We start from the raw sequence: 22,041 nt of genomic DNA, 5'->3' as shown, positions 1-22,041 counted from the left end.
ATAAGGAAGTAACAGTTTTGGACGTGCAAGGTTTCCACCAGAGGGCAACCATATCGTCTCTGTCGGGTGGAAACCTCGTATGTGCAAAACCGTGACTTTTCAGGATTCAAATTAAAAAGTAGCAAAAGTAGCAGATCTACAAGCTCAAAACGCGTCGCTTCGGGACACTTTTCGAGCCTGCGGATCTGCCACTTTTGATGCTTTTGTGTGACGCTGTAGTATGATCAAGTTTATGAAAAAACACAAAAAGTTACAATACGGAGATAAGAGGTTTCTTCCCCCGAACAGCAATTAGTATACAGGTATAGGGGGATTTATAAAATCAGGATCATGCAAGTTCCTAGTTAGATTTGTATTTATTCTGTGTATGTTACTGTGCTGTATACAGAACAGTGATCCAGTAAATGTTTTGAGAACAGTCGTTGTGGAATTATTTTAGAAAGTCACTTTAGCAATGTATTCTTTGGGAGCATAGATCGTGCAGTAGTCCCAACAGTGCATAAACAAATGGAGCAGGATGAGGATTTGTTGAGGTGAATATAGTCGCCATTGTGTGCTCTGTGTACTTTGTGTGTACTTTGTGTGTACTTTGTGTGTACTGTGTGTGTGTGTGTGTGTGTGTGTGTGTGTGTGTGTGTGTGTGTGTGTGTGTGTGTGTGTGTGTGTGTGTGTGTGTGTGTGTGTGTGTGTGTGTGTGTGTGTGTGTGTGTGGAACTGGAGCAAGCCAGGTATGAACTCTGGGTCCCAAGCAAGCCTGTGCCCTGGGGGCGCGGAGCAGCGAGCTTCTTTAATTACCCAGGATTCCTGCTGTCACACTGTCACCGCGAGGCACCCGGTGCCACCACCGCCGCCATGCTGTGTGGAGTCCTCAAGTCGCTTGCTGCTGCGATGACAACTCAGACAATGGCCTCGCTCGCTCGCCAGATGCAACACGGGTGCCCTGTAAAAAATATGGGAACCTGAATCGATCTCTCGTTTCCCCTCTTTTCTTCTTGTTCATTCTATCGTGTCGCCCCGTCCGCTGCATCAGAATAGGCCTTTAAAGAAAGAAAAAAAAACCCAGACCAAGTCAAAGAAGAAATTGCATCTGTGAGCTATCTGTTGTCTGTGGGTTTTTTGGGGGTATATGCGTGTTGTCAGCAGCTGACTGGGTACAGTAGCACTGAATCCTTGGGCCTTGTAATGCAAACCAGCGCCCGAGAAGGGAACCAAGCCTGCATGACTTTAACACCTTGTAGGAAAACCACCACCAAGGACAGCAAGGTGTGGGCTAAACAGCTGATCCAGGGTCAGATGACTCATTTCCCTACTAATGGTTCAGGTTAGCTTCAGACACGGGGAAGCTGATCCTGTGTAAGTGATTAGGGCCAAGTTGGTCTTTCTTGGTGCATAGCAAGGAGGAAGGCAGAGCGAGAGAGAGTGCTAGTGTGCGTTCATCTGTTTACCTGAGCTCTGCTCCCATCAGCATTGATTGCACGTTTGCTTAAATGAAGCGGCCCAGTAGCTCTCAAAGCGCTCTGTCATGGTTGGTTACCCACCTCTGTCAGCTGATCAACTCCACTGTGTGTGAGGGATCGGAGCAGCATGCAGCGCCGTGGCACTGAACTATTGCTGCAGTTTCCTCACGTTGCATTGTTAAAGTGAGCACATTAGCTCGGCTGATTCATTGATTCGCGTTTGGGATTAAATTGATCATCGGTCTGTAGATATAGTATTATTAGAAAGCGATTAACCCATTAAGAGCGGAGGCCGATTCCACAAATGCCTTCTAAAATCGGTAGTTGTCACACTTTCAAGATTTTCCGAAGAATGCTCCAAAAAATGCTCACAGTGCCGCTGTGAGCTTGTATATCTGCTGTTTTTGAATAGCCAACGGTAGAAATCTAAAACTACACAGATGCTTTCCCGGTTTTAATGGGTTAAATGAAAGTGGTAGTATAGTATACAAAACTACAGTAAGACTGAAGTGATAGTGTTTATTTAATCTTGGTATCTAATAATATTGACAGATTATACTGACAGATTTTAACGCTAACTCTATGGCAGGACCTACTTCTCTTTACCTATAGTTAGTGTGCGGTCAGTTATCATCTGATATGACACATTCATGTGTCCATCTGTTATGTATTGTGCACTTATGTAGCTTCCGATTATGTAACGTATTGTAATGAGGCACAATGTTCAGTTGATTATGAAACATGAGGCCACATTGCGGATGAAGGTGATGATCTGTTATCCAAGAATACACTAAATATAGAATAGAAATAGCATCTACGGTATTTGTAGAAATACAGTATGTGCTTTCAGATCCGTTGTCAAATGTTCCATCGCCAGTAAGAGAAACTTGGACTTGGTTTAACCGACTGACCCCTAGCATCTTCTATTCTGGGCATGTCAAAATGATAGGCGAACATTCAGAGAAGCATTTGGTGCACAGGGAAAAAAGGAGGGGATCATGTGTAGAAGCCTGGGACCCCGGTCAACTGAAGTATATGGGGTTTAACCCATTAAGAACGCATACTGTGTCATTTTAGATTTTTAGCTATAACCATTATTTTATACTTTGGGCTATTCAAAAAGGTGCCGCGCTACGAGCTTGGAGATCTGCTATTGTTTCACATTTTGTGCAAATCTTTCATTTTTTCTTTTTGAAACAACATTTTTTAACTCAAATCTTTGCTTCTGGAGGTCCAATATTTTACAAATGTTCGCTTTAAAGAATAAGATTCAAAGATTTGCACACATTTTCAAGATTTTTCAAAAATAGCAAATCTACAAGCTCATAGCGCATAACTCGAGCCACGCTATGAGCTTGTATATCTGCTATTTTTGAATAGCCAAATAAATCTAAAATGTCAGATACTTTCCTGGTCTAAATGGGTTAAGTGGGTAAAATGCCCTGCTATAGTCTGATGTTACGTACGTGTAGTATTCTGTCTTTAGAAACACTGTCATATATAATGTAGGCATATGTAATTGTTTAACCTTATAGATCTGGGCTTGTGACTAGTCTGAAATCTGAGCTAGTCACTGCTTGGCTGAATAGCCCAGAAAATGTGGGCGTTCTCACCTCACTCAAGGAATACCATTATGATACCCTTGAGCAGGGCACTTCTATGCTGCTATCATTTCAGTTGAGATTTTCAGAGAACACATGTATGTTCCTGTTCCTTCTATGTGGCAGTTGTCATTCCATAATAAAACATATACAGCATTTTTATGTATGCATGTGGAGGAGGGCAGTGGGCATGTGTACATTGTACAAATCGTTGCTGTCGGGCGGAAACCTTGTATGTCCAAAATTGTTCTGTTTTAAAGTAGTGAAAATAGCAGATCTACAAGCTCACAACGCAGTCGTATCGACTATTTTCACTACTTCTGTGTGACAGTGTAGTTTGATGAAGTATGGCATTCATTTATGAAAAAACAAACTATGGAGATACAATGTTTCTACCCGACACCAATGAAATGTAATCCTCCCTTAACAAAGGCTAAAAAACATTTAGATTTAGAACAGAACATTAGATGAAGTATTATAGTACCTCAAAGAAATACAGCCATCCTTGTCTTCCTGCAAGAACCAGAGATGACAGATTAGAGCCAAAACAACCTCCCGTCCCCTTCTTCTCCCTCGAGATTTTCTTTCAGAAAAAAGAAAAAAAATCATAGTCAATTATAGATGCATATAATGCATTATTGAACAGTGTCATTTATTTCGCCTTTACGGTTCAGCTCATGAAGAATTTTGCCAATTACTGATTTCCTCTGGGGTAATGTAGTAAGTGGTTTGGCCTTGAGGCTGGTTGTTGGGGCGTAACACGGTGGTCTTTGTGGGGTCTTTGAGGACAAGCGTATACCTGAGACTCCGTTTATGGTATGATTTGTGTGAGCTTATAGTCAATTAGGAAAAAAAAGGCTAGGGCACTGATACGTACAGTATGGTACCCTTTACGCGTCTCCATTTCCCTTTTTTTGTAGGTTTGTAATCAAATAAATCTTTTCTAATGCTGCAGCCAGTCTGAATTGAGTTGCTTTCACACATTTTTCATATCTCAAATAGACGAATGTGGAAAACTGCAGCAACATAAATCCTAATTCAATTTCGCCAATGCTGCACGGAATAGAAGGCTTTTCAAGTATATCCACATCTTCCTTTGATCTGCTTCTCTGCAGCCCGGTTGCTGTTCTAGCATTCTTTTTTCCCAGCATTCAATTTCATATGAAATTAACTAAGTACTTTCATTTACATTTTACTGGAGACTTTGATGTCTGGGAGTTATTCATTTTTTCTGTAGGCTTTCCGGATTTCTTTTAGTCGAAGGTGCTTTAATTATGAATGAAATGTGTTGAATTGGGAACAGGTGTGTAGATATGAGGGCTGTGTTCACCAGTGTTTCCCAATTAAATGTCTCCAGCTCAAAACCCAAAAGATACATGGTCTCCTTCCAGGACCCAAACGTACAAAAATACAGCATGAATTAACCACTTAGCCCTCACAGAATTTTGAAAATAAACGATCTACAAGCTCACAACGCGTTTGATGCAATGTGTTGTGAGCTTGTAGATCTTTTATTTTTACTATGCGATTTATTTTTTGTTCTTTAAAAGTTCTGAAAAGTATTTTAAAATAATTTAAAATTTATTTGTAGGGGGTCATTTACTCACAACCCATAAATAGTGGGTCCCTGATCCTGGCCCAAAAATGGGTCCTGATTCCTGACCCATTATTTGGGAAACACTGCGTTATACAATAGTCTCAGTTTTCTTTAACTCACCCTCTCTTGATGTTGGACATCACATCATAATAATTTTGACCTAATAATCACTAAATCCTGACAAAATAAACCAAATCTCTCAAATGATCACCACCATATTTCAAACTCAAATATGAAACAATCTTTTCTTGAATGTAATATCAGTAACCCATGATTGATTTTGATAATTTGCAGTCCAAGTGAGTACACGCAACTGAAATGTCAACAAAATAAAATAAAAACAATTGTAGAACAAGAGAATAGATAACCACACACTATTTTCCATGCTCCCTCAGTGAAATGTATTAATTTATACATTTCATTGTGGGAGTATCAAAAACAGTGTGCGGATATCCTATCTTTGTTTCTTGATTTAGATCATAGTAATGAATGATTTCAAAGCTATTCTATCTTTAGAGATAGATTCCCCATCAGTGGTGGACAAAGTACTTGCAACCCCAGGATTTGAGTGAAAGTATTATATTATATCTCTGCTGTCCGGCAGGAACCAGCTAACTCCAAAATGTTAATTTTTCAGGAAATGAGAAAAAAGAAAAGAAAATTGAGTTAGGAGATTTTGTTCATCATTGATAATAACAGCTGAATGGACCTCCAAGCTCACAATGAGGTTGGAGGTCAAAAGGGGGTGGAGCCTGGAGTCAGCTAAACCAGCTAACTCCACCCCCCTTTGCTGGAGTTAGCTGGTTTAGCAGAACGTTTGAGGATCCAATGGAGTTAGCTGGTTTTGTCATAGGCACTTTTTAATACTTTTCATTGGTTCAATATTTTTTTTACCGTAAACGGTGTTCAATAGCACTGATTTATGGAAAAAAATGCAAAAGCGTCAAAATGGAGTTAGCTGGTTCCTGCCGGACAGCAACGACTCCTGGTCAAATATTACTCCACTACAAGTGAAAGTTGTCATTTGTTAAACTACGATAGTACTTGCTTTTAAAAATACTTAAGTATTCAAATGTACATGCTTTTAAAAAAGTATTTGAAATTACTAAGTACATTTTATTTGTATTATCAATGCATTGCTGTATACAATTTTAACTTTAGACATTTTCAAAAGATATAAATCATAGTGAAAATAGCAGACCTACAAGTTCACAACACACCGTGATGCGACACGTTGGGAGCTTGTAGATCTGCTATTTTCACTATTTTAAATAGAGCTCGTTTATACTACTTTTTCCCTTCCTAAAAATGTTATGGTGTCAAAAGTACAATATTTGTCTTTGAAATTTAGTGGAATGAAAGCTAATAGAGCCTGCCTGCTTGCTCAGGGGATAAATTGAATCTTGACCATCAGGTAAAAATGTGTGCCAGATCCTGTGTCTAGGTGAGACATGACCTTTGACACAATCTAAATATCTCCATAGAAGAGCTGGGTGACAAAATACCCAATTGTATAAGTTATATTGTATTAACATACTCTACCTTACACATTGGACAAAATTACATTTTATTAATAAAAAAGTTACATGGTGCCGCTTTAAGTACAGTACTCAAGTAAACATAAAAACTTGTTTAAAACCTTATAAAGTCAATGCAAGCTTCCACACCAGTTTCGCGGAGCTAAAAAAGCGTCTTTTAATTATTCGGAACGAGTCCGAATTTTGCGTATATTCGCATATTCGCCGGTGTGTAACCGCCTTTACTGTCCAACAGGGTTTTGATCCACTCACCAACCCCACCCCACCCACAGCTCTGCTCTGTATTATCGACAGAACACTGGGAACATTGATATTCCCTGCACCAGCTGGGGAAGCGAAAGAATTAGAATTTAATATGGCTTTTGATGTATTAATTTCGCTGCCCCTGCCGCTTGCCACAGATTCCAATATAGCACACATAGCACAATAACCAGATCCATTTGAAAAGACCCAGTTGTGTCCAAAAACAACAACCCCAAAACCAACAACATCGTAAAGAAACCGTATAGCATCGTTGCTGTCAGGCAGAAACCTCTTCTCTCCATATTTGAACCTTTTCAGTGTTTTTCGTAAATTAACGCCCGACTTGATCATACTACAGCGTCACACAAAAGCATGAAAAGTAGCTGATCGACAAGCTCAAAAAACGGCTCGGAACACGGCGTAAAGCGACGTGTTTTCAGCTTGTCGATCTGCTACTTTTGCTGTTTTTGAATTTGAATCCCGAAAAGTAACAGTTTTGGACACCCGACAGTAGACGATATGCACAGAAACCACTTTACTTCAAAGTGTGTTCCTCTGCAAAGCGCTTCCTCCCGTTCCAACGATAAATGTCAAGTTTGAATGAAACAGCCTTCCTATGTAACATTCTCAGGTCTGCAGTGAGTTGTAAAGTTGGAGGCCAGCAGCACACTGAAAGTATTGCTGTAAATGTTCACATCAGTGATGGGGGGTTATTTCACTTTTCAGTACATCTGGCGGTTCAACTGGGATTTCTCAATATCCATCCTTTACAACTGGATTTACCACTCGAAAAGCTGGATAGCTGCCATTTTACATCTAGAAGTTAACCCATCTACTAATCGTCTTCTAAATCCTAACTGGTTTCTGAAAAACGTATGTCGCTATAATATCAGTGGTGCCCAAACTTTTTCATGTCAAGGACCCCCATCTCAAAATATTTGGTTCCAGCCAGGGACCCCCCCCCCCCCTCCAGAAGCAAAGATTTGAGTTACAAATTTTCGCTTTAAAAAATATAGGCCTACATATTCAAGGATTTACACAAATAAAAAAATAAAAAAATAAAAATCAGATCTACAAGCTCATACAGTAGCTATGAGCTTGTAGATCTGCTATTTTTGAATAGCCGAAGACATCTAAAAAATGAGTTGCGTTCCCGGATTGAATGGGTTACAGTAAGTGAATTGAAATTTACTGACCCAAACGCAAACACTGAATTCTTAGTATGTATTTTATGTAGCTAATCGTTGACATGAAAGTATACCATTATTATTATTATTATTTTTCATCTCTGTCTCTGTCAGGTGGAAACCTCATATCTCCAAAACTATTACTTTTCAGGATTCAAATTCAAAAATAGCAAAAGTAGCATATCGACAAGCTCGATACGCGTCGTTTCGCGCTGCGTGTTGAGCTTGCAGATCTGCTACTTTTTATGCTTTGTATGATCAAGTAGGGCATTAATTTACGAAAAAACACAAAAAGTTAAAATATGGAGTATAGAGGTTTCTGCCCGACAGCAACGATATATCAATCGTAGATATTCCTCACAGAAACGTAGTAATAGTTGCCCGGAGTCCCCCAGGGCTCTATACTAGTTCTGCTCCTTTTTTCCCCTCAACACCAAATCTTTGCATCGAAAATAGTTGATCTACAAGCTCCACAACACGGCATGTTCTGAGCTTGTAGATCTGCTATTTTCGCCCCAACTTTCGCCCCCAAGAACAGGGAAGTTAGAGTTCACGTGATTAAAAGGAACTCACAGCTATGCACACAGTTGATTGGATCATATTGCTTTCCTTTGTAACGAGTGAATGTATGCATGGTATGAAATATCAGTGATGCTGTTGAATGAATGATCCTTTAGCAAACATTTCTCAAGATTAAGATTTTATGTAGCCTGCCGTGTCAGATGGATATATAGGGTTTACTGTATCAGAACATATTAGACAGGATGACAAATTATGACAGAAATTATAAAATGTTTTAATCAACTGATCAGAATCAGTCTGTGTGTCTGTGTGTGTGTGTGTGTGTGCCGTGCGTGCGTGTCCTTCACGGATCTCGATAACTGCCCGACAGATCGACTTCAAACTCTGTGTCCGTCAGTCTGATTTTGCAGTTGGTCAGAATTTGGTCAGAATTGTCTATATATGGGCATCCCTATATTTGGGCAAATACTGATGACATCAGGGATCTCCATATATGGGCATAAAAGGGACACACGCAGAACACATACAGTATTAGAGATCTCCATATACAGTATGGGTACATCGGGTACTCTGACAATGGGTACAACGGGATAACCTGATGTGGCATTCATTCACAACTTGCATCGTTCACGATTTGCATAATTCCAGAGTTGGTGGAGTAGGTTATTGGGCCGCCCTGTGGGTTCCCAAAAATTTGTAGTGCCACGACCGCCCAAAATAATCATATTTGAACTGGGGACCCCACACCCTGACAAGCACTTGGAATTGTAGGCACTACATTTAGTTTGACTCGGTTCCACAGATAAATATTGTGAAAATAGCCGAACTACAAGCTCACAGCGAGGCGTTGTGAGCTTGTAGATCGGCTATTTTCTCATTTGCCTATTTTTTACATAATATTTGATCATTTGGCAAATTTGATATTAAAAAGGCCTTAAAAGTCATTAAAATGTTATAACAATTTAATTGTAACTTTATAAATGTGCAGATACCCTGTATACACTTATACGGTATGCTGGTTTGTTTACTGTTGAGTGAGAAAACAATGTTGCACATTAAGCTAATCATCTGGGGACCCCCCAAAATAATTTGGGGACCCCCCTGAGGGTCCCAACCCCCAGTTTGGGAACCACTGGTATAGGCAGTTACTGTAGTAGAATTCAGCATTAGTAAATCAGTAAATTGAATCTAACATCACAAATGTTCTCTAAAGGGGTTCCCTGGAATAAAACCTTTTATAATGGCTTCTGAGGCCTAATAATACGATCAATTTCGAGGTCCTTAACATGAAAATGTTTGACAACCACTGGTCTAGACTGAGTGGCTGGGAAGTATTCCACTAAACTGTACAACAATGATTCATTCACATGAGCAAATATCTGCGGTACTGTATCAGCTATTGTCATTCAGAGAACATGCCTGACTTGGATCGTTTCTCTAGTGCAGTGGTTCTCAAAGTCGGGTCCTTTGAGGGGGGGGGGGGGGGGGGGGGGGGGGGGGGTTCCTGGGGGTCCCCAGCAAGATCATTTGAACCACTTTATCCATATGTTGGCTATTCAAAACCTATTTTAAAAATATAACATTTTGAATTATTTCGTTTTTATTTAACACAAATCTTCTCTTCCGGGGGTCCCTGGCACAAAACATTTTCAGATGGGGGTCCACGGCCATTTACATAATTGATTTGGGGGTCCTTGCCACAAAACAGTTTGAGAACCACTGCTCTTGTGACACTGGTGTAATGAAACAGTAACTGCGACGCATTGGCTGGCTTGTAGATCAGCTATTTTCAATGCTGCGTGACACTGGCACACAGCTAACTATAAATCACCTATAATGAACAGTAGGATGGCAGAGAGGTGGAATGGGAGCAGCAGATTTGCATTTATCCCTAAATGGCCGTGTCTAATGGGAGGCCCCTGATGTCAGACTTTTTTTTATCTCAGGATTCCCCTGTGTGTGTGTGTGTGTGTGTGTGTGTGTGTGTGTGTGTGTGTGTGTGTGTGTGTGTGTGTGTGTGTGTGTGTGTGTGTGTGTGTGTGTGTGTGTGTGTGTGTGTGTGTGTGTGTGTGTGTGTGTGCGTGCGTGCGTGCGTGCGTGCGTGCGTGCGTGCGTGATTGTAGCCTGCATCGTGCGTGCACGTGATTGTAGCCTGCATCGTCTCTGTCGGGTGGAAACCTCATATGTCCAAAACTGTTACTTTTCAGGATCCAAATTCGAATATAGCAAAAGTAGCAGATCTACAAGCTCAAAAAAACTTGCAGATCTGCTACTTTTGATGCTTTTGTGTGACGCTGTAGTATGATCAAGTAGGGCGTTAATTTACGAAAAAACACAAAAAGTAAAAATATGGAGATAAGAGCCCGACAGCAACGACATGCAGGCACTATGAGTCATATCCGTGGTGTCTGGTGTGTGTGTGTGTGTGACCAGAGAGCTAGCTGTCGTGTGGGCAAGGTTTGGTCTTGTCTGCGAGGCTGCAGCCGGATAATTCACACTTCCACGTATACGGCCGCGTGCGTCGCCTGCCCGGAAATCAGTTATTTTCCTCTCATGACGAAGTGTGAATTAGACTTAATGGTTGAACAAGCGCCGCTATACGCTGCTGCTCATTAAGGCACTAACACAGACACAGAGCCACACAACCAGAGCATCTCCTGTCCTCACAACCCCCGGCGCTGCCCACAACCAGCTCTGATCAAATTGACAGATTGACCGAAATAGATAAATACAGTAGATTGATGAATGGTTAGACAGACGAACGGATAAACAGGGACTGCAGGCAGGCACCCAGGTAAATATGGAAGGATTTTCTCCTCTCCTAACAGCAAATGACACCTTCAGATCATCTCTTCAGACTCCACCTCAGCCCCTAGCACTTAAAGGGGGAGACCACTCGTTTTCAACATTGAACTATGTCTTTAATACACCTTAGAGCTGTTGTGTGGAAACAAGAAACCCCCCCCCCCCCCTTCTGTGTTGCCTAGAACTGGATAATTGATTGAGGTCATGTGATCAGTGACATACGCAGGGTGTACTTTTGGCTGAGGGGGCAGAGCCAAAAGTACACACAACAGCTCTAAGGTGTATTAAAGACATAGTTCAATGTTGAAAATGAGTGGTCTTTCCCTTTAAGGCCTTGTGTCCACGAGATGTTTTTTCCCCGTGTTTTTTTTTCTTTCATTTTTTTACGGGAGCGCCACGTTTTGGGAAACTCCAGCAGCTTGGCGTTGCGCTATGGGCATCTACCTTGCACTGGCACGTGTTTCAATGATCAGATTGTTATTTAGCATATTGGTTAGACAGATGCTAGGTTCATGGTTTACCTGGTATCGTAGTTTCATGAGGCACTACACTATCCGTCTGCATTCTATGTATGCGATTATTTATCTTCCTTATGTTAAGTCGCTCTGGATAAGAGCGTCTCCTAAATATCTAAATTGTGAATTGTATACCTCCTGAGTGTTATATTGTTTGTATGAATACTGATGGCTTTATACCTTGTCGCATGGCGCGGTCTCTCGCAGAAAGTCACAACAGCGTACACTACAGTATACACATTAGGCTCTAGAACTACTCAAGCAGAGAAAAGGGGTTGGAAACGGTTGCGATCTGAATCCTTGTTAGGAATTTATGAAGTGCTAAAATGTTTTCTCCCCTGGGGAGGGTCCCATGATGGAGCCCGGCTGCCGGTGGCCTGGTGGTGACACTGTAAAACCTAGTTTATGCTCTGTTGCACGACGGTGTCGCGTGTCGAAAATAGCAGACCTGCAAGCTCACAACGTGTCGCAGCGCGCGAGCTTGTAGGTCTGCTATTTTTGACGTGCGACACCTATAATACAAATTTCAGAATGCCAATCTGTTCAAAATAATTTCTGGGACTGGGAAAGCGTCTGTGTCATTTTAGATTTCTTTGGCTATTCAAAAATAGCAGATCTACAAGCTCATGAGCTTGTAGATCTGCAATTGTTTTGAAAAATCGTGAACATTTGTGCAAGTCTTTGAATATATATATTTTTTAAAGCGAACATTTTTAAATTTCAAATCTTTCCTTCTAGGGATTCTACAATTGTCTTCTAAATCCCAACTGTTTTTTTTAAACGTATGTTGCTATATATCAGTGGTGCTCAAACTTTTTCATGCCAAGGACCCACAAAATGATATGTATTTTAAGATTTCAGTTAAAGATGGACTGGACTCCTGCACTCTGTCAGCAGCAGAATCTGTCCTTAGTACATGTACATAATACATACATGGAAGTTAGCGTAATCTTTCTCTTTCTGTCTTTTATCTTTAGCATATCCTTTATATGACCATTTAGGATAACATCTCTGTGCATAAGAGGTGTCCAAGATGACACCTCAGGAGGCTTCTGACCTCCTGGTCTGCAACACTGATTTTATGCTTAATCTTCTTTATTGTGACCACTTCACCCTGACTGGATATTCATATTTTTCTGTAATACGCCTTTGTGTGACGATGTATGAATTGGACATAAAAGACATTTATACTGCAGAGCCGATGTGTCCTTCAGCAGCCATATGGAGAGCTACATGCACTAAACACACCCGTTTCTCAAACATTTTCATGCCAATGACGCCCCTAATTCATTGGTTCTCAAAGTGGGGTCCGGGGACCCCAAGGGGTCCTTGGAGGGATACCAGGGGGTCCCCAGCAAAATTAGTTAATAAAGCGTCACAATTATTTTAACCCCTTTATCCGTATGTTATACTTTGGCTATACTTTGGAAAATCTTGAAAATTTGTGCAAATCTTTAAAAAAAATGTAACACAAATCTTTGCTTCTGGGGGGTCCCTGGCACGACACATTTTCAGGTGGGGGTCCGCGGCCACATACATATCAATTTGGGGGTCCTTGGCACGAAAAAGTTTGAGAACTACTGCCCTAATTGATATGTAATTGGTGGCGGACACCCGCTTGAAACGTTTTGTGCCAGGGACCTCCTATAAGAGAAGATTTGTCATTTACAAGCTCGCGCAATACGACTTAAGTGTGGCAGTGTAACTTGTTCCTCATTTTGCTAGTTGGGACCCCTTGGAACCCCACCTCCAAGGACCGCCGGGGGTCCCTGGACCCCACTTTGGGAACCACTGCACCAAAAGAAACACGCAGACATGAACACATCGTCTCTGTCGGGTGGAAACCTCATACAGTATCTCCAAAACTGTTCGTTTTCAGGATTCATATTAAAAAATTGCAAATGTAACAGATCTACAAGCTCAAAAAACATCGCTTCACGCCGCGTTTTCAGCTTGTAGATCTGCTTTTGATGCTTTTGTGTGACGCTGTAGTGTGATCAAGTAGGTCGTTAATTTATGAAAAAACACAAAAAGTGAGAATATGGAGATAAGAGGTTTCTGTCCGACAGCAACGACGTACTGTACACACCTCTCTCATGCACGCACGCACACACACACGCACAGCCATGCTGTGCTGTGCTGTGCTGTGCTGTGCTGTGCGAGTGGCCACAAGACCATCATCCTCTGGCCGCGTCACTCAGAAATCAAACACATAGCAATTACCAGTGAGCCCTGCCGGAGCTAATTGGTCCCACTTTGTCATGTCTCACCCTCCTTCCCTCTGGAGACATGCTCCCGCACACAGATGCATTTAACATCATTCTCTGGAACTGTGTGATGCACACTCGAATCAAAGCATGGAGCATAATCAAGGCTTTTTTTCCTGCAAGGCAACCGACCTTATTTCATAATTGATAGCGCTTTATGTTGATTTAATGCTGCCGTGCTCCCATGGAGGGGAGCACACATGAAGAGTTCTTTGCTAAAACAACTCAGCATCACTAGATACTGCATACAAAAATGACATTAAAAGCCTTATTGCCTGAAAACCATTTCTAAAATAGTAAAAAAAAAAAAAGACCCAGCCAGTCTGTTAATGTGTCATCTTCTTGCCTTTTTCAAACTTCAGATACCTTTTTCTTTTAATGAATCCTTTATCTGCAAAACAACATGTTTTTCCCTTTGAGTGGAACTGTGTTGCATTGCACGTTCTCTCTTAGGCCTGTCACAATTATTACATAAAGGCCTGATCACAATTATTTTTGCATAAATCGTTAGAATTGTTTCCATTCATCTGTATGAAAATAGCTGGATAAGTTAACAGAAATGTCATATTTTCGTCTCTGTCGGGTGGAAACCTCATGTCCAAAACTGTTACTTTTCAGGATTCAAATAAAAAAAATTGCACAAGTAGCAGATCTGGAAGCTCAAAACGCGTCGCGTTGTGAATTTTTGATATGTGACGCTGTAGTATAATCAAATAAGGCGTTCATTTACGAAAAAACACAAAACGTTAGAACATGGAGAGAAGAGGTTTTTGCCCGACAGCAACGAGATCCATCATTAATTACACCTTGTTGTTCACGCTCTTTTAACCAGTGCTAACCTGGCATCTGGCAAAATTACTATACATTTTTCTAAAATTGTAAAAACCTTTTAAACATTGATTTATTTTGACTATTGGTGCCGGTCAGTGTATTTCAGTGATAGCCTTTTAAGTTATTGATGTCATATTTACCCAATATTTGTTTCCAAAGCCTAAAAGCTAGGCAATCAGACATTTTATTTTGTATTTATCTGTTCCAATGTTCAATGCCAAAACCCCTCACAATTACAGACATGATTGAACTCTTCACACATTTCGTCACTTTTCCGGATCTTTTTCTGAAAAGCCCCCCCCTTTGTTTAGTGTGAATAGAGGCCAATTCACACCTGGCACCATTTCACACTTGGCAAATCCCCCCCCCCCCCTTTGTCTGTGACGATGCTTGGATAATTCACTGATGTTTAACTGAAATGCCAATGGCAGGGTCTCTGAAACTTTTAATTGCAATCATTTGTACGACAATTGTCAACAAAAAACGTCCCGTTGGTCAGGTCAGGTGACGGCCGTACTTCTCTCTCCTCCGTTTTTGCAGTTTTTAGTGAAGACCTACATTCCAGCCTGTACTTCGTCAATGCATCTCTGCAAGAGGTAGTGTTCGCCAGCACCACAGGGACCTCGGTGCCCTGTCCGGCCGCGGGCGCGCCGCCCGCCTCGCTGCGCTGGTACCTGGCGACGGGCGAGGAGATCTACGATGTGCCGGGCATCCGCCACGTCCACCCCAATGGCACGCTGCAGATCTTCAACTTCCTGCCCTCCAGCTTCAGCAAGCTGATCCACGACAACACCTACTACTGCACTGCCGAGAACCCCACGGGCAAGATCCGCAGCCAGGATGTGCACATCAAGGCAGGTTAGTGCCGTCGCTGTCGCTCGGAGGCTAACGTTCAGTGGTGGGGAAGTAGGCGGGGGGTGGAACAGTAAATCGCTGTTGTCGGGCAGAAACCTCTTGTCTCCATATTTTACCTTTGTTTTTTCTTTTCGTAAATTAGACCCTACTTGACCACACTACAGCGTCACAGATCTGCTCCTTTTGCTGTTTTTGAATTTGTATAGTGAAAAGTAACTGTTTTGGACATGAGATTTCCACCCGACAGAGACTCATTCGAAGTAATTGATTTAATCAATTATAAAAAATAATCTATCATCATCGTTCACGCTGTGAGCTTGTAGATCGTCTATTTTCACTAATTTTGCTTGACATCATTGTGCGACAAAGCATAAAAATAAGACTAAAGTGGTTAATTGATTTGATGATACATAGATTTTTTTTAAAAGACAAAAAAAACTAGCTTTGCTTGAATCGTTAGAATAATTGCTATGAAAATAGTCAATCGTTGCAGCCCTAGTAGAAAGTAATGAAGGACATTTACTCATTAATTATACTTATAACCACATGACCACATGACACTACCCTAGCATCCCTATTCAGGGGTGAAAATAGTAAGTATAGGGTTTAAGGAGTTAATTACAATTTTGAGGTACTTTTTCTTCACTTTGAGTATAATTTCTTAATATTCATACTTCTATTCCATTACATTTCACTACAAATATTGTAATGTTTACTTCACTACAATTATTTAGTTAGTAGTTACTTTGCAGATTTAGATTCTTAATACAAAACATAAATGAACTACTAAATGATTATGTATTATTATATATCACAATACTATACGATATTAGAGTTCTCAAATTCTGCCCCAACCCGACCCTACCCGACCTGACGTTTTTTTTCAAAAATGTATGCCAATTAGTCGGGCCGAGCCACGCCTCGGGTTCCGTGAAAAATAAAAAGAATAAAAATCTATTACCCCCAAAAAAGAAATGTCAACTGCCGACGGAAATGGCAGTGGATGCGTTGGATGCAGCTCAAAGTGAAATTTACTCACGTATCTACTTTGCCGCCTGAACTTCCGAGCCCGTGTTGTAAAAAAATACCTGCCGAAAATGTCCAAAACTCAAACATTGAAAATTGGCGAAAGTGAATTTTTTCAAGATGTTTTGGCCATTATCTCTGGAACGGAAGGTCCAATCTGCTCAGTTCAAAACGTGTTGGATGCGTGACTTTGAGGACATTAAGCACACAGTGACACCTTTTCTGTTTTTTGGGGTTTTCAGGCCTAAAATTATGGTAATTGTTCGGGCCGGGACCTGTTCGTGCTGGCCCAGTTAGGGCCCAGTTAGGCCGGGCCTTAATTTTCAGGCCCGTTAAGGACTCTATACGATATATCATCATCATACAGTATCATGATCGCACCAAATATTATGTGATTTGTTTCACAAATAGTGAGATATGTTTTGCAATGCTTTTGTGTGCAGTCAGTTTTCTCTTCTTCCTCGGCAGTGTCACGAGAACCCTACACGGTGCGTGTGGCGGACCAGAAGGCCATGAGAGGCAATGTGGCGGTCTTCAAGTGCATTATCCCCGCCTCCGTGGAGGCCTACGTCACTGTTGTATCATGGGAGAAAGACACGGTCTCGCTCAGCTCAGGTAAGAAAAAGACCCCTCGTGTATTTCGTCGATGTCACTAAATATTCGATTGGCGTCGATTGGCACTAAATATTTAGAACACAACGTGAAGGTTCTCATGCTCCACGAGTTTTGTCGACAGAACCGTGGTTATTACGGCGTGTTCGACAAGCTTCCGCCTCAGTAGCCGCCTCCCCTACGCGGTAAAATCTGCAGTGTTAATTCATCCATTTATGTGACTCTGAGAGAGAGAGTGTACAAATGGAACCAAAACAGAGGGTCCATTTGGTTCCATTTGGTTCCATTTGTACCACTCTCAGAGTTAAATTAATGAACCCTTGAGATTTTTTTTACTGTGGTTCTCTGCACTGCTGTGTGCTCCATGTGGACACTCTGTGCTCTCGCTCTCTCTCTCTCTCTCTCTCTCTCTCTCTCTCTCTCTCTCTCTCTCTCTCTCTCTCTCTCTCTATGACTCATCTCACCTGCTTACTGTCATCGTCAGCCATTACCAGGGACTCTGGCTGGCTGGCTGTGTGGTCCTGTCCTCTCACTAGCCACAGGATGTTGATATCTGTCACAACCAATCACTGAGCTTATATAGTCCTCCTCGCTCCCTCTCTCTCTCTCTCTCTCTCTCTCTCTCTCTCTCTCTCTCTCTCTCTCTCTCTCTCTCTCTCTCTCTCTCTCTCTCTCTCTCTCTCTCCTCCACCACCAGTCCTACCATCACCACACCGACCCCAACCGACTTCCATTTTGACTCCACTGAGGGGTAAAGTGGAATGGTTTACATAGCCTCATCATTGACCTATTTACCCTCTGGCGGCTGAAACCTACTGCACAGCATGATAATGCAAAAAAAGGAAAGTAAGGAAAAAAAAGACATCAGATCTTTTTTCTGCGCCGAAGCTAAATGGGATGCTTATCTCTTTGATTGCTTCCTGCGCTGCCCGCCGGCAGGGTTTTTAGCTCCATACTGCGGCCGTTCGTGGGTTCGTTCGGGGACCTGTAAGTGAGCACTTGATGTCATTTGACTGAGGGCTAGAATCTGGGGACGGACTGTGTTTTTTTTTTTTGTGGCATTTTAAATGCGTCTGCTCGAGCATGAAGATGTGTCCTCTGATCCATGCCAGTGACTTCATTTACTCACAGTATACTGGAGATCTACTCTTCGCTCTGGCAGCCAGTCAGATACGTACTGTGTGTGTGGCCTCATCTAATGGATGGCAAGAGAGAATAAGGGGGCATACACATAATTATATCTTTGCTGTCGGGCGGAAACCTCTTATTTGCCTATTCCAACCTTTTGGGGTTTTTTTCTCCATAAATTAACGCCCTGCTTGATCAAAATACAGCGTCACTCAAAAGCATCAAGTAGTGGATCCGTAAGCTCGAAACACGGTGGGAATTTGAATCCTGAAAAGTGACCGTTTTGGACATGAGGTTTCCACCCGACAGAGACGAGTATCTACTTATATAAAGGGCACATTGCTACTTCCGCCGCTGACGCCCACAGCCATTCCATTCATTTGGACCTCTCGCCTGCTGACGCCATACCCACAGCATTGATTTCGACTAAACACAACAACTACATCTGACATCTCACCACAACACCAGCCACAACGTGCACGCTGAATTTACGGGTGGCGTAGGGCACTTCTCATTGCTCACTACACATTTTCCACCTCGCAACATAATTGTTACATTCTGTGTATTTAGTATATGGAGAATAATTACATATTTCATGTTTTCCAATGGCAACCTGTAGTGCTACCCGTACATTGATTTCCAGATGCACGTTTTTGTAGAATAAGTGCATTTCGAACATTTTCATTACTTTTTGATCATTTTGATATTGTTTTGACATAAATCTTCTGGGGGTCCCTGGCACAGAACATTGTCAGATGGGGGACCGCGACCAAATACATATCAATTTGGGGGTCCTTGACATGAAAAGGTTTGAGAACCACTAGTCCAGCTGGTTGCTGGGCTCTACCGTTGTGGATTTTATTCCATTTCACAAGAGAAGGTGGAGAGTAATCTTCCACCTCACTCTCATGGCCTTCATGAGGGTCCACCTAGCCTGGTTGCCATGGCAGCGTACCATACAGTTTCAAAGCACAACTTAGGACTCGGCAATATGACTTCAAATCAATATCACCATTATGTTCAACCGTTTGCCTTGATTACGATTAATCAATGAACTTTCTTTTTTTATTTAAACAGTGAAAATAGCAGATCTACAAGCTCGCAACACGCCATGCTGCGACGTCTAATAGATCAGCTATTTGTTTCTCTATTTATGTCCTCAACCTTTGTACAATGAAGTATAACACAGGGTTTAAGTGGTTAATCAGACTAATTGATTTAGTCGATTATGAAACATCTTTTAGAATTCTTTTGATAAAGAAAATCATTTAAAAAAAATAAACTTGCTTCTGGATTATTCAGTTATAACTCAACCTGGTTCTAAATATCAGTTTTGATATATTTTTGGATAATTGCCAAGCCCTACCACACTGTATTGCAGGTCAGGGAGAAAAGTAGGGGGGGGGGGACAGGGACAGGACGTAAAAGTGGCTGCAGTTTGTGTATTGTTCCTCTGTACTGAAAAGTTATCCCACCTAAAAGGTATTTATTGTATTGCCTATCCAAAATGACTCCTTTTTCTTTATTTTTTTCAGGCGGCTTGTAGAATATGCACTTTACGTTTTGATGGATCTCACTGTCTGGCTCATTGTTCTTGTGAGGTTTCTTTTTTAGCAAGCATTCAAAAGAACATCGATATTGGATTACCCATGTTTATTCCAATAAACAGTGCGGCAGGCGAGGCCTGTCAAAGGCATGAGCACACGGTCAAAATCACTGCTGGTCGGCAATAAATATTTAATGGTCGATTCTTGATGCATGAGCGAATGCACCTTGCGCTGTTATGAAGAAGGCATGCCAGGGCTACATGGTGTGCGAGTGTGTGTGTGCGCACACACACTCGCATGCGTGGGCCTTTGTATTGTGTGTGCATCTGTGTGATGGAGAGAAGAGGGAGAGAGAAAGCGAAAAAGAGAGCATGAGGTTATCAACGGTCTTGACAATGCAGACTCTGCTCAGTTTGACCCAGCCTAGTTTTCCTTTTTCCGAATCCTTTTTTTCCCCTCTTTTTCTTTTTCTTTTTTTCTCTTCTCTTTCTTCTTCAATTTTTCATGAAAGAAGACCAGGTCTCAGTGGACATGAAATAAAGCTATCCCACAGCCATGCTAAATTATTAATCTCAGTTTTTTTTTGTTGGGAACAGTAACATCAAGCACACATCATCATCACTGTTGTTCATCAGAATGAAAGGAAGAATGCAGCAATGCTCACAGTCCATTCAACTCACAGTGCAGCAACCCGGATGGGTTCTTTGTGCACAAAAATAGTGAGAATAGTGAAAATAGAGAGAAAATAATCACAAATATTTATTATAGCCATATTTATATGGCTATAATGCAGATGAACATCCATTATTTAGACACTGCTGTTTTTGTTCTCTTTTCAGCTGTCAAATACCATTGAAATGTCTGTAGTACTGATGCAGGCTATAGATCATTGGTCCTTGGGGGGTTCCAGAGGGTCCCCAGCAAAAGTAGTTAGCATAGCATCATAATCATTTTAGCCACATTGTCCATTTATATGTTGGCTATTAAAAAATAGCATAGCTCAAAGCGTGTCACTTCGTGCCCCACTGCAAGCTTGTAACATCTGCTATTTTAGAACATAATTGAAATATATCTAAAATGTATGGAAGATTTTTTTAAACACAAATCTTCTCTTCTGGGGGTCCCTGGCACACAATATTTTCAGATGGGAGCCAAATACATATTCATTTGATGGTCCTTGGCATGAAAAAGTTTGAGAAACACTGTTCTAGATTACTGCTAGCGTGAACTCACAAATAGGGATTTTTTAAGCTGCTACAGTAAACGTTTTATGAACATCAGTGCTACGCAATTTAGGCATACATACACACTCACTTAACTGTGTGTAATTTTTTTAAATTAATATTGTAAATCTAGCATTTTCAAATGATTTCAGCAAGCAGAGGGGAAAGCAACTGGAAATCTACGGCTAATAAAATCCTGAATATCCTGCGACGTGCGATTCACATCATGGTCAAAAATAGATGCATAATTACAGACTAGGTCCTGTCTTCATTAATCAGCTGTGATTGAAAAGTTAATTACAATATGAATTACCTCTCTGAATAAAGAACTGCTTAGTAGTCATTTGAAGCGGCCTGTTTTCAATGTGAATGAGCGCGGGCCGGCGAGCTCGCCGCTCCCTAATGTTGCCACTAACATACCATTAACCTGTCATGCATTTTCAAATGGACCTCTCACAGCACGTCCGCTTTCAAACGCTCGGCTCTGCTCGTCTCTTCGCCCGCTTTTGATAAACAATTGACAGAGCTAATAGAGAGATGAAAGACGCAGGGAAAAAAAGAGGAGAGGGGGAGGAGGAGGAGGAGGAGGAGGGGGGTAGGATGTGGAGAAGGGGCTGGGAGGAGATGCTGCCTGTCATTTATATGGTGGGCCTAATGCATTTGGCCTGCTTGTCTTCCTTTTGTTTATCTTTGTGTGTGTGTGTGTGTGTGTGTGTGTGTGTGTGTGTGTGTGTGTGTGTGTGTGTGTGTGTGTGTGTGTGTGTGTGTGTGTATGTGTATGTGTGTGTGTGTGTGTGTGTGTGTGTGTGTGTGTGTGTGTGTGTGTGTGTGCGTGCGTGCGTGCGTGCGTGCGTGTGTTTTTGTTCCTGACATATGCCATGATTTTTAGCAGCCTCTGCTGGTCATTACCGTCACTGCAGGCGGTAGTTCCTGGCCAAACAGGAAACCGGTGCATTTCCGCCTCCGTTTTCCGGCCAGATGACGTCATTTTCGCGGGAAAGTCCCCCTCGACACCGTTCAATAGAAAATATATAAATAAAAGGCTTTCGGGGGTGAAATTCATGGAGTGGGTGTTGTGAAACTTTTG

The 22,041-nt window shown here is 41.7% G+C and overlaps 1 protein-coding gene across 2 annotated transcripts in view; it reads left to right on the top strand.

Moving 5' to 3' along the window:
• Positions 1 to 22,041, top strand: part of dscamb (Down syndrome cell adhesion molecule b) — a gene marked incomplete at both ends in the record, with an annotated part of 238,455 nt that overhangs the window by 17,343 nt on the left and 199,071 nt on the right. For both annotated transcript variants that reach the window (XM_080429643.1, XM_080429642.1), the window contains 2 exons: positions 15,104 to 15,421; positions 16,913 to 17,059. In XM_080429643.1, the coding sequence (XP_080285769.1) occupies positions 15,104 to 15,421; positions 16,913 to 17,059 (465 nt within the window). The remainder of the gene's footprint in view (positions 1 to 15,103; positions 15,422 to 16,912; positions 17,060 to 22,041) is intronic.

This window comes from Gymnoscopelus braueri (genome assembly GCF_963280865.1).
Source record: "Gymnoscopelus braueri genome assembly, chromosome: 5".
Classification (NCBI taxonomy): domain Eukaryota; kingdom Metazoa; phylum Chordata; class Actinopteri; order Myctophiformes; family Myctophidae; genus Gymnoscopelus; species Gymnoscopelus braueri.
Note: the sequence above shows the minus strand (reverse complement) of the source record. Positions and strands in the feature narration are given on the sequence as shown.